We start from the raw sequence: 12,723 nt of genomic DNA, 5'->3' as shown, positions 1-12,723 counted from the left end.
TAGCAAAGATTGTGAGTACAACTCAGAAGATAATTGCAGTGCTGAAATGAACATTGACATGTAAGGAATAAGGAAGTAATTTTGCATGTTTACAAGGCCTTGATACCATTTCACCTGGTTTGTTTTGCACAGATCTGGTATCCTGTTGTGGTGATGTAAATACACTGGAGAGAGTGTCAGTGAGTGTAAAGGAAAATGTTAAAGATGATATTGGGACTATGGAATGTAGATTATGAGGACAGATTGAGAATATTTGGACTGTAGACACTAGCAAATGGGAGAAAGACGGTTGATATGATGGTGACAACTTAGATAGAATTTTTAATTTTATGGAGGATGTGGAGAGCATCTATCAAAGTTGAAGATAAATGCAGCACAAGGAAGGGATGCTAGTTAGAATTTTTTCTTATAATGCAGTGCGTGACTGGAATGGTTTACCTTTCGAGGTGGTAAGTGCAAGTAGTATGAATGAATTCAAGAAAAAATATATATACCAGGTGGGAGTGATATGTCGCTTCTATTGATGAGTCCTGACTTTTTCAAGGTCTCAGGTAATAATAATATGTTAGGCATGTTTGCATCTTTGCCATTGCACAAAAAAAAGGAGGCGGGGGTTCATCCATGAGAGATTCTTACTCAGCCTATAGCACATTCGTACTGCAGGTGGGCAAAAAGGTGATTGGGGGGAAAAGATAAACTTGTTAACATATATCATCATCATCAAATTCCTACCATGTACCCACAAGGGGTGTACAGGATATGATAGTACTACGTAAAAAAATTATATCATTACTAACTTCCTATCTACAATTTTCCTCCAAATCAGTTTGTTACTTGTCAAGACTCCAACATTATCAGATCTTATATTTCTATCGTCTAAGGCACTTTGTACCGTATCAATCCACCTATATCTTGGTCTTCCTCTGGGTCGTTTTGCTGCCAACCTGGCAGAGAACACTTGTTTTGCTAATCTTTCCTCGCCCATTCTGTTTAGGTGACCATACCACCTGAGATTAGCTCTGCTAACGCATTCCTGAATGCTGACAATATCAAGTTCTTTCCTAATATCCTCGTTTTTAATATGATATTGCCATTGATGCCATCTGTTCATGCCTATAATCTTTCTCAGGACTCTCATATCTGCGTTCTCTAGTCTTTGGTCAAGTGTATTGTTGAATATTATTATCACACTCTTTCATGGAGTCAGCACACTCATTGTGGGAAGTTCATTCAACTGATATCATATTTATCATATTGAATCTTAAAATCCATAGAACTCCCTGCATTAACAGAGTATTCTGGTAATGTGTTCTATTCATCTACAATTCTCCATGTAGTAAATCTCCTCACACCCTTCTTCACAACACTCTTACACCTACAGGGATGCCTCTAGTTCTTACCCTTCTCACCTTCTATTCTTTTTATAATCCCCTCTGTATTAATTGGATAAAATCTTTTCACTAACTTAAGCATCTCTATCACATCACCTCTTTTCTTCAATATCCACCAAACTCTGTAATCCACATTCTTTTAACTTCTCTCCATAGCCAACTAGGAACCTCTAGTATTTCCACATCACATTGAAAACTAGGTGACCAAATTTACTCCCTGGAAGTGTTATGTAATAATAATAATAATATTTAAAAAGAAGCAAAGTTGAATAACTTTTAGATGTAAACTATGGACTCATATTTCAGAATGCTATTGGAGAAAAGTAAAGACATTTGAAAAGAAGAATGCACTTGGTATATAAAACAGTAGGTATAAAAATGACTAAACTGTTGTCATTTTTATACTTACTGTTTTTGAAGTTCAGCAAGAAAATGTCAACTGCATTCTCATAGAAAACCTATAGAATAAGTTAACTATTTAGGCTTAATTTTGAATGAAAAGGCAAATAAAATATGTGAATCCTTAATAGAATAAGTAAGGTTGGCACAATGGTAAGCCAGTTGAATATGGAATAAGAGAGAAATCAGTAGTCTTCAGTTTTAAGATATGGATATTCGAGTTTACTTACAAGTAAAATAGTTTAATAAAGATTAGAGGCTGCATATATTGAGAGATTTGAGGAAAATTAGAGAGATGATCAAATGACATTTGTGCCAGAACCATAATAAAAACAAAGATATCCAAAAAAGACTTTGACATTATTGATGTTGACATATGCATAAGCAGAGCTAATCTAAGATTTAAACTGATTGGGAGATGAAAGATTAGCAAAGCAAAGTTGAGGCAAAATTGTAGGAAAAGACATAAAGGAAGACCAAGATGTAGGTGAGTTGCAGTTAAGAATGCTTTACAAGACTGAAATTGTGAAATTGAGGATCTGATAATAATATACTAATAAAAAGTTGATAGGAAACTGGTTGTGAAATGTTAATCATTTCCCAAGTATCACAGTATTTGAATACCCCATGAAGGTATGCACCAGAAAATGATGATTCAAAAAAATAAGTTAAATAATTTTCTTTAGTATACATTCTTTAACAACAATACACTTTTTTTTTTTGTTAAAGTATATTCAATTCATGATGTAATGCTCGAGTTTTATACCTGCTGTAATGAAATTGCATAATTCCTATAAGCCATGTGTTTCTCTTGATTAACCCATTTTACTTGAGGTCATCTCTCCTAGTTCATAATCACTGGGATATTCTCTCCTGGGTTGTTAGTGTCTCTAACTAGAAAGTTTAAAAGGTCTTTTTATAAGGGACATTCATGTTAAATGGGATCTGCCATATCCTCTTGGTTCCATCTACATTTCCCATTACTTTCCACATCCTGTTCTCTACATGGCATCTCATGACACGTTCAGACTACCTAAGCTGGTGCTCAATTATTTTATCAGCAATAGATCTAACCTTGAAATTCCCACGGATGTGTATGTTATGCATTTTATCCAGCATGGCAAGGCCTTCAGTCCACCTCAGCACTTCATCTCAGTGGTGTATAGCTTTTGTTGTTGTTTTTTAAGAGGCCAACATTCTGTGCCATATGGGAAGTCATGAGAGACACATCATGAAGATGGCAAAATATTCTGGAAGTTATTGAAAAAAAAAAAATGAAACTAAAGATATTCTGGATACATAAAGTAATTACTTTGAAAGGCTGGTAAATGAAACAAACAGTGACAGGGAAGTGGTAGAAAATATTCAAGAGAAACGCACTCAGGAATATGTATCAATACCTGAGGTAGAGAAAGCTATGAAAAGCCTGAAATATGTAAAGACTGCTGGAGTAAATGATATTTGATCAGAAATCCTCAAATATAGAGTTATAAAAGTTATGCAGTATCTTTCCTGCATAAACCAGCCAGCTGATTAAAAGGTCAAATTCAAGATGTTTGAAGTAGAACTGTCATAGTCCCTATATAAAGTAATTCCTCCATAACATCAGTATCCACACACACACACATGTATAGGAACTGAATGTGAGAATTATGGAGGAATTACGCTACTGAGTATTCTAGGTAAGGGACTATGACAGTTCTACTTCAAACATCTTGAATTAGACCTCAATTCAGTTAGGCACAATTTTAGTGAAGATGGCATTAAATATGGAAGGTCTGTGCGGTTAGCCTAGTGGCTATGCACTTCACAACTATATGCCTGGGAAAGGAGTTTAAGGATCTTTCTCAGTCATAGCCAAGTTAGCTGGTCTTGGATGTGGACTGCAGGATTTTTCTCCCTAGTTTATCTGGGGTTTTTCCTCCCGCAAGCAGGCAAACCGGCCCCTTGAACGCAGACATGGGACACACCAGGAGGTATAGGGCTAGCCACCTTATCCCCCTCGGGATGGGTACGGCTTAGAAGAGCTAAGCCGTACCCATAACAGGCCACTATGCCTAATACGTGAAGGGAAGAAGGTGAAGAATAGAATAAGCAAAACTGTGGTGTTTATATGGATTGAGAGAGAAATTAACCAGAACACTAGCAGTGTACAAGACTCCGTTCGAAGTGATTTTAACTTATGGATCTGAGAGTTGGGTTAGAAATAAAGCAGTTGAGACTAGAAAAGAAAATTCAAGAAACTGTAGATATGAGAGTTGTAAAAATGAATTAAGGAAGTGAACAGATGCTAGCAATGGCAGTATCATATTAGAAATGACAATATTTGGAAGGGATTTTATATTGTTAACATTCAAGAATGTGTGACCAGATCTAATCTAAGTTGGTATAGTCACTAAAATAGAATGAAAAAGGAAAGGTTAGCAAAACAGGTATTTCATGCGAAAATGACAGACAACAGTCTGTCGTTTTTTTGCATCATATTCCAACTTGATGCAGTTGGAACTGCCCTAGAAGACAGAAATACATGATATGACAGTATTACAATGTTGACAAGTGATAAAATATTTTGAAGGGAAATTGTTATAGAAGATTAATAATAATGCAAAATTAATCATCTAATTCTGTTATAGTATCTCTACGTCCCTTGAGGGTGCATATCAGGAAATCGATAATGATGATAGTTCTCATTTCTACTGATAACTAATTTTGACATAGAAATAATTTTTTATTAAACTTGTTTAATGAAATAAGTAATTATTTCAGTTATATTTTACTAAAAAAACAATAATAAATAAAGCGTTTTAAATTTTAATTGACTGAATAAATGTATGGCTGATCATTCCTTGTAGAAGTTTGCTCTTGATGTGTGACAGTAATAATCATTGAAACTATTTAAGACTGTTATTGATTAGTATTTTCACTTAGTCTATTAGATAATGGATATTCTGCATACATCTGTTATTTCCAATGTCTGTAATACATGATCTTTGTCAGGTCTAGTGTCATTGAAAAATATACAGGGTGATTTATAATTCTTGCTGCATCAGCAAATTTATTTTCATATAAACTTAAAAAAAAAGATTTAAAGACGTTTCAAAATTCTTTAAGTAGTTTTCAGAAATTAACATTTCTTATTCTTTACTATTAAAATTCTTGTATCTATAATTTATTAGCTCTCTTTGCACCTCATTATAGTTAATCTGATAACTTATGTTGTATTGTAAGTATGTCTTCTTTTAATAACTATTTAAATTATTTCTCTTAACTGTTCATTATAGACCAGATATTATAATCATGGTAATATTTATATATTCACTGTAGTAGCAAAGAATCCCTTAAAACATTTCTAAGTGTAAAATAAGATGGTGGTTATTCTGTTTGTATAATCAAATGAATTTTCAAAACTTTTATAATTATGTTTTCTGTTCTAGTATTTTAATGCCATGGGAATGAAATTAAGTACATGGTCAGCAGGCTTCTGGTTTGAATCCCACCATGACACTGATATTTGTGGAGCTCTTTCCAGACATGCTGACTTTTTTCCCCACAAAATCGCTAAAAAAAAAAAAAACTGATCTATATATATATGGAGTGCTACAGGGATCTGTTTTGGGACCATTATTGTTTAACTCGTTCATTAAGGGCATTGAGACTAGCTTAACTGGAGATGTGAAGAAGCTTTTGCTGATGATGCAAATTTGGGAATAGCTATGAGAAGTAGAGCAGACTTATCCTTGCAGGAGGATATGAATAGACTATGTGAGTGGGCAAATGAGTAGAGCTATCAGTTTAATTCTGCAAAGTGCGAGGTCTTGAAATTTAGTCGACAATATTGGGGTGCAGAATATACAATTAATGGAGAAATTTTGAAGGAGATGGAGGAAATGAGAGATCTGGGAGAGTGATGGAGACAGAAACTTTGAAGTTTAGGGATCACATTGCTAATATTGTAAGAACATCCCAACAGATTATGGCAGTAATGAGGAAGACATTGATATGTATGTAGAAGCAAAGAGATTATGGTTCCTTTGTATAAGGATTTGATCATGCCACATATGACTACTGTGCACAGATTTGGTCACCTGGTTTTCAGGGGAATGTATTGAAGAGGTTCCAGAGAAGTTTACTAAGTTAGCGTCAGGTGTATGGAATATCATATTGAGGTAAGATTGAGGGAATGCAACTTATTGAGAATAGAAGAAAGAGAGGGGATATGGTTGAGACAAGTTGGTGAGAGATTGCCAGATTAATGTGGAAGAAATTTTTCATAGATTAGAGGAAAGCAGGGTGGGGGATCTTGAGGCTGTCCCTGGATGCTGAATAAGAAGGGTCTGAACAGGGAAGTGAGGATCAGGTTCTTTTCATGGAAAGTGATTGGCGAGTGAAATACATTGCCTGAAAGTGTGGTGAGTGCAGAAATTGTGCATCGTTTAAGGCATGGCTTGATGATCTTTTTGCATGAGAGAGAGAGAGAGTATAAAGTTTTTCTGAACCAAATAGTAGAAACTTATAAACATTTACTTACAACTTGAACATTTCTGTTTAAGTTGTAAGTCTGCAGTTAGAATTGAAGGAAGGTGATTTGATGTAGAATCAGGTGTAACACAAGAATGGCACACCACACTATCTCTATTCTTATTCATCATCTATTATGTGGATCATATTATTTGAAGAAAAGTGGAATCAAACTCGATATCAAAATTGGAGATATTAAACTTAGCTCTTTACATTATGTGGATTATGTTATCTTACTAAATAAATACAGTGTAAATCTGCAGAATAACTACTATAACAAATTTAGCATGAAAATCACTTAAAGAAGATAAAACTATGAAAATAGGTAGGAATGTTGTAATCACCAACTGCACTCTCAGTGGAGAATCTATAGATATTTCAGTAATTTAGGCACCATGTTTGGTGAAGATGGCAATTTAAATATGGAAATAAACAGTGGAATATGCAAAGCTGGATGGTGAGGAGCCAGTTAAATAAATTTATATGAAATAAGAGAATTAGCTAAAGCATTAAACTAGCAGTATACAAAACGGTGTTCAACCAGTTTTAACTTAGAGGATTAGAGGGTTGGGCTAGAAATAAAGCAAATTGATCAAAGATTAGATACCCCAGAAGTTTTGAGAAAAATTAAGGAAGTAAATAGAGATGACATCAATGTGGCATTATGTTAAAAATTGAAGATGGTAGGAACAAACAAACTTTGTTTTAAGGCACTTATGAGATAGAAAAAACAATTTATTAACACATAGACACAAGAAAATTTATTACTGAAGTATTTAACCAAATATTTTTAATTTGAAACTTATTGATTATCTTCAGTGGAACTGACAATTCAAAAAGGTAAAATGACAATAGATTTCAAACGTTATGTGAGCTAGAGCAGCATATTGTAGTAGCCATAAGGTTGATACATATATATCAGTGGCGTCGCATGGCTATTTAGGTTGGGCATGCTGTCATGTGGCTTATGCAACCCATGCTATAATTGATGTATGAAAGTTTTAAGAATGTGTAGTGCATCAGCACTCATCTTAATTGATCCAGTGCAATTGATTGTGGGATATCTCTGAATACTTTAATTTATCATTCAATGTAATTTTAAATGTGGAAAGCATCAAGATCAAATGAACTATAGGTATTCTTCACGCACGCTGTTTATGTGAGAAACACAAAGGGTTTGTGCTTTGTGGAGAGATTAGATTATCATTGGCAAATACTAGAGTGAGACACATACAACTTGAATTTTGATACAATTTTTAAATACAGCCATATAATACACACAGCAATCAGAAAAAAGTAATCACTTGGGAAATTATTATTTTTTGGATTTTGCAATCCAGAAAAGTTTGCAAAGAAAGGTTGAAATAACTCATTTTACTTATTTATACAGAAGTTCCAACCTCCTTCGACTCTAATCATACAATCCACAAAAGCTCCAAAAGCTCTGTCAGAAAACGAGACAGTCAGTAGATTGTCAACACTGTTTCCCATTGTAAATATGAGCAAAAAAGTTATAAATTATTTGTAGAAAATAATATATTAAAAACTTGTCTATATCGGTGTCCTAAACATGTCAGTTCACACTTTGTGCACGCAAAACAGATGAAACTCAAAAAATACTAACTCATGATAAATGACAACGTTCAGTTGAATTGGTTGACACAATAACCAATCATGGCCACTGATTTCTGGATGCTATTGTCTCAGCACATCCCCCCCCCCATCTTCTAGGTGGCTTCAAACCACTGGAATGCTAAGAATTGGACCTGCTACACCATCTGTACATCTGTTTAAAGGACTCAAAGGTTTCTGTATTTGTGACCACACACCTAGGCTATTAATGCAAATAAATGTGATGCAATGTTTACATGTTGAAAAGTGTTCTCTTTATGAAGCATTAGTACATTGTGTTTAATTTTAGGAATCATGCGAAGCCAGGAAACAGTTAGGGGAGTCTTTAACAGGAATATATGCAAAAATATAATATCGGTGATATTGCTATTCCATGGGTGTGCGCAGCACACCCGGAATATATGCCCCTGGTGTGTGTACAGATGATTAAAAAAAAAGTTACTTTACAATTAATAATGATCAGACATTCAAAATTCTTGGTAAGGAAATGCAGTCATTCCAGTTCAAGTTAGGGTGATGTAGCAATGCTACATCACCCTAACTTGAACTGGAATCCATCTTTGTAAAAGATGGATTTTTGTCCAGGTGATTCTACTAGAGGATGTAAGACTAATGTTCCTCAACTGATGCATCCTGTTTTACATTAAACTACAAAGAACCTAATAAATATCTTAGAGCAAAAGAGGAGACTGCTTATATCCTTTGTGGAACACAAAGGTAACATTGAGGTGAGTTTATTGACCAGAGAGAGAGAGAGAGTATGTACCAAGTTATTTAGTTTTTAGGATCTTTGAAATTGTTCTGGAGATTCATGCAGTGTATGAGAATTGGACTCTCTGATCAGTGTACACTGTATGTGGATATCAAACGTTTATCAATTGTATATCAATCTGCGTATGTTTCATGGTATGATGCACACAATGTATCCTTGATACACATTCAATGATAGTTTGGAAATAATTAACTTGGAAAAAAAAAGCTTTTTTTTTTTTTTTCAGGCAGTTATTTTTTTCCTCCTCTAAAATAATATTTTAGAGGGGGAAACATTATCAGTTTAAGAACTGTATCAGTTCTTAAATGTTCTTGGTTCAGTGGGGATTGCAGTAAAAATTAAGTTTTAAGGAAAATATTCATGCTTGTAAAAATAATCATAATATACCAAAGTTAATTATTTTTTGTCTTTTGAGTCTTTAAAACTTTCTTCATGTATGGTATTACATCACAGTGCAGATAAATGCAGACAAGTACATTATTTCATGTAACAGGAATTATGAATTCACCTTGTATTCATATTAGTGGTTATATTATACATATTATTTTCTTTAGGCCTTTTTCATTTTGGGAGGCTCCTTGCTTTCAGAAGGAGGTGAGTGGAATTTATTAAACATACTGAAAAAAAAAAAAAACTAGGAAATATTTATTCGCATTTCAAACTTTTGAAAAAATGGGTGGTTTGATTTAGAAGCAGATTAGATAAATAAATTGACTGCTTCAAAGTATTTGAATCACATTGCCATTAAACCTGCAGTGTTAAATTAAGTTACACAAAGTTCCACAATGTTCAGTTGAATTGGTTGACACAATAACCAATCATGGCCACTGATTTCTGGGTGCTAATGTCTCAGCACCCCCCCCCCCCCTCACCTTCCTTATTAAATTTCAAAAATAAATTTCAGAAATTCATTTCTATAAAAATAAATTTTGAAAAACAATTCAACTTTTTTTTTTCTAATGTGTACTAGATTTTGTATTTAAAGAAACTGGTGAAATGTGATTGTTTCTGTACGAATGCTGACTTCTTATGTGAAAGAAGGTACATTGCATGCAGAATTATCCAGTTGTTGACACTATTTTAAGAATATTTAACAATCTCATGAAATTTGTGTAACTTAAATGTTATTATCATTTCCTAGCATATACCTTCAAGGTGATGTGCACTGTTATGAATGAAGCAGGTCTAGTCTTGGATGGCTCAGTGTATAGTGTCTCTGTTCTCCAAACAGACTGTGGGTTCAAATCCTACTGTGAATGTCTTTAGGCAGTGCATGATTTCATTGCTTGGTGTGAGAACTGTCCAGTAAATTATTTGTTTCCTTGTATTTCGTCAGTCTATTGGAAACCTGAACTTGTTAGTCTAGAGCAGGGGGGGGGTCTCTCCGAACTATGGCCCACAGGTCAGATGCGGCCCGCGATATGATTTTATCCAGCCTGCCAATTGCTCTAATTTTTCAATAAGAATCCACAAAAAAAAACAGGGTGTTGATAGATTTCAAATGCATTAATTAAAATTGTGTTCAAAATATATTCCTGAATAGCAAAAAGTAACTGTAATCCAAGTTACGGTCTTTCTGACTGTAAAAGGTCGGTTAAAATGGACTAACGAAGAAAAAAAATTTGAATTTACAAGCAAATTTCTTCAAATTTGCTTGTAAATTTATCTCTATTTTTGGGACAATGTATCTTTGTGAACAAACTTTTTCCTGAATGAAATATATCAAGTCAAAATATAGGGCAAATTTATCTGATGAATATTTGAAATCGCTACATGTAATTAGCACTTCAAAATTTGAACCTGAGTTTAATAAGATTTTAAAAACACAAACACAGTTACGTCATTCACATTAATGGTTTTATTATAATTTGTGATAAAAATATGAGAATTTGTTGATAGTGTTCGTTGTCATTAATATACGATAATTTAATCTTGGGGTGCTTAAGGGTCAAAGCTGTATAACTGAGAGGAGACCTCCACATAGCCTTTAAAGGAATGCGGAGAACTGACCAGGGCTTCTGACCTAATGTCCAATCCTCACCTTCTCGTGGTGCACCCTGTTGGGTATCTACTTTGATACTGAACGAACGAGGATGGGCTGGCAATTTGGGATTTAGCCGACCAAATTGTATTCTTATTGGTTAAACCAAAATAAAAAATGATGGTACAACATGACAAAATTTCATGCCAGCTGGGGCGTCGCCCGGTTAAACAAGGCCCCCGTTGTTTTCGCCAGGGAACCAGGGCGAACAGCGAAAAGTCAGCTACTGGAACAAATCTGAAAACAAACCCCAACTCAACATCACCAGAGTTAAAGATCGGTACTATCAACGTAAGAAGCCTGAATGGCAAAGAAATGGAGCTAGCTGAGGAATTAGATAAGTACCAGATCGACATAATAGGGGCGACTGAAACAAAAAAGACCAAAACTGGTGAGATCTTTCTGAGCAATAAATACAAAATGTTATATTCAGGCAATAACAATCAAGGAAAAGAAGGAGTAGCCATAGTATTCAACACAAAATACGAGGCTAATCTTCTTGAATGGCAGTCAGTCTCAAGTAGAGTAATGTGGGCAAATATGAGAATGGGGAACTGGACAATGAGACTTATTTGTGCCTATGGTCCCACAGAAGGTTCTACTAAGGTAGAAGTGGAGGAATTTTTTGAGGCTTTAGAAAAAGCAACTGACACAATGAAAAAGGAAAAGTTGGTCCTTGTTGGGGATCTACATAGTAGAGTAGTAAATGATTGTGAGACATACAAAAATATTTTGGGAAAATTTGGAGAAAAGAGCAAAGCTAATAATAATGGCAAATATCTGTTGGATTTCTGCTCAGGACATGGACTGGTTATTACTAACACCATGTTCCAACATAAAAATGTGCACAAATTCACATGGAGAGAAGAGGCTAGGAATAAGAAAAGTCTCATTGACTATGTTATTGTTGATAGTGATGTTTTCTCCCTGGTGCAGGACACCAGAGTGTACAGAGGATTTGAAATTGGAAGTGATCACTATTTAGTCTTGAGCAGGATAAAATTGAATTTCATATTGAAAAGAATAACATGTAAGAAAGCTTTAAAGCAAATAAAAGTTGAGCAGCTCTCAGATGTGAACTGTAGACTAAAATACAGAAATATTATTGAAAAGAAAATGAAAGAGTTTGAGAACAGGAATCAAACCTTGGAGATTCATTGGCAAACTCTGAAGGAAACATTGATTGATTCTGCCAGAGAGGCATGTGGTGAGGTTGTGTGCAAAGATAAAAAAATCAGAACTCCCTGGTGGACACAGGAAGTTAAAGAGGCAGTGAAGGAAAAGAAGAAAGCATATCAAAAGTTCCTGGCAAATAAGTCAGCTTTTACTCTTACAGAATACAGAGACAAATGTAAGAAAGCTAAACAGTGTGTAAAACTAGCTAAACAAAAGTCATGGGAGGACTTTGGCAAGAATATAGAAAATAAATATCATGAAGGTGGCAAAATATTCTGGAGGTTGTTGAAGAAGTTAGGAATGGAGGAAAGAGTGCTGTAAAAGGAATTAGAGATGATAAAGGTGAAATGAAAACAGGAGAAAAAGATATCCTTGAAGTATGGAGTAATTACTTTGAAAAACTGCTAAATGAAACAAGCAGTGATGACAGCACAGTGATAAAAAACACTGACCAGGCATGCAGTCAGGAATACATATCCATACTTGAAGTAGAAAAAGCCATCAAAGGCTTGAAATGTGGAAAGGCAGCAGGAGTAGATGATATTCGACCAGAAATGCTGAAGTATGGTGGTATAAGAGTCTTACAGTGGCTGCACTGCATAGTTCAGAAAGCCTGGACAGAGGGACGAATTCCCGATGATTGGAGTAGAGCTCTCATAGTACCCATATATAAAAAGGGAAATAAAACTGAATGTGAGAATTAGAGAGGTATTTCCCTACTGAGTGTTCTTGGCAAGATCTATGCAAGTATACTTGAGAAACGGTTGAGAAGAATTGTGGAAGAAAAGCTTGGT

At 34.7% G+C, this 12,723-nt stretch overlaps 1 protein-coding gene across 1 annotated transcript in view; it reads left to right on the top strand.

Moving 5' to 3' along the window:
* Window positions 1-12,723, top strand: part of ZnT49B (solute carrier family 30 member 9) — a 244,361-nt gene that overhangs the window by 167,268 nt on the left and 64,370 nt on the right. The window contains exon 13 of the mRNA XM_090395926.1: window positions 9,267-9,306. Within this exon, the coding sequence (XP_090252052.1) occupies window positions 9,267-9,306 (40 nt within the window). The remainder of the gene's footprint in view (window positions 1-9,266; window positions 9,307-12,723) is intronic.

Source organism: Typopeltis vanoorti, chromosome 7 (assembly GCF_054136105.1).
Source record: "Typopeltis vanoorti isolate ZY-2024b chromosome 7, IOZ_Tvanoo_1.0, whole genome shotgun sequence".
Taxonomy (NCBI): Eukaryota; Metazoa; Arthropoda; class Arachnida; order Uropygi; family Thelyphonidae; genus Typopeltis; species Typopeltis vanoorti.
Note: the sequence above shows the minus strand (reverse complement) of the source record. Positions and strands in the feature narration are given on the sequence as shown.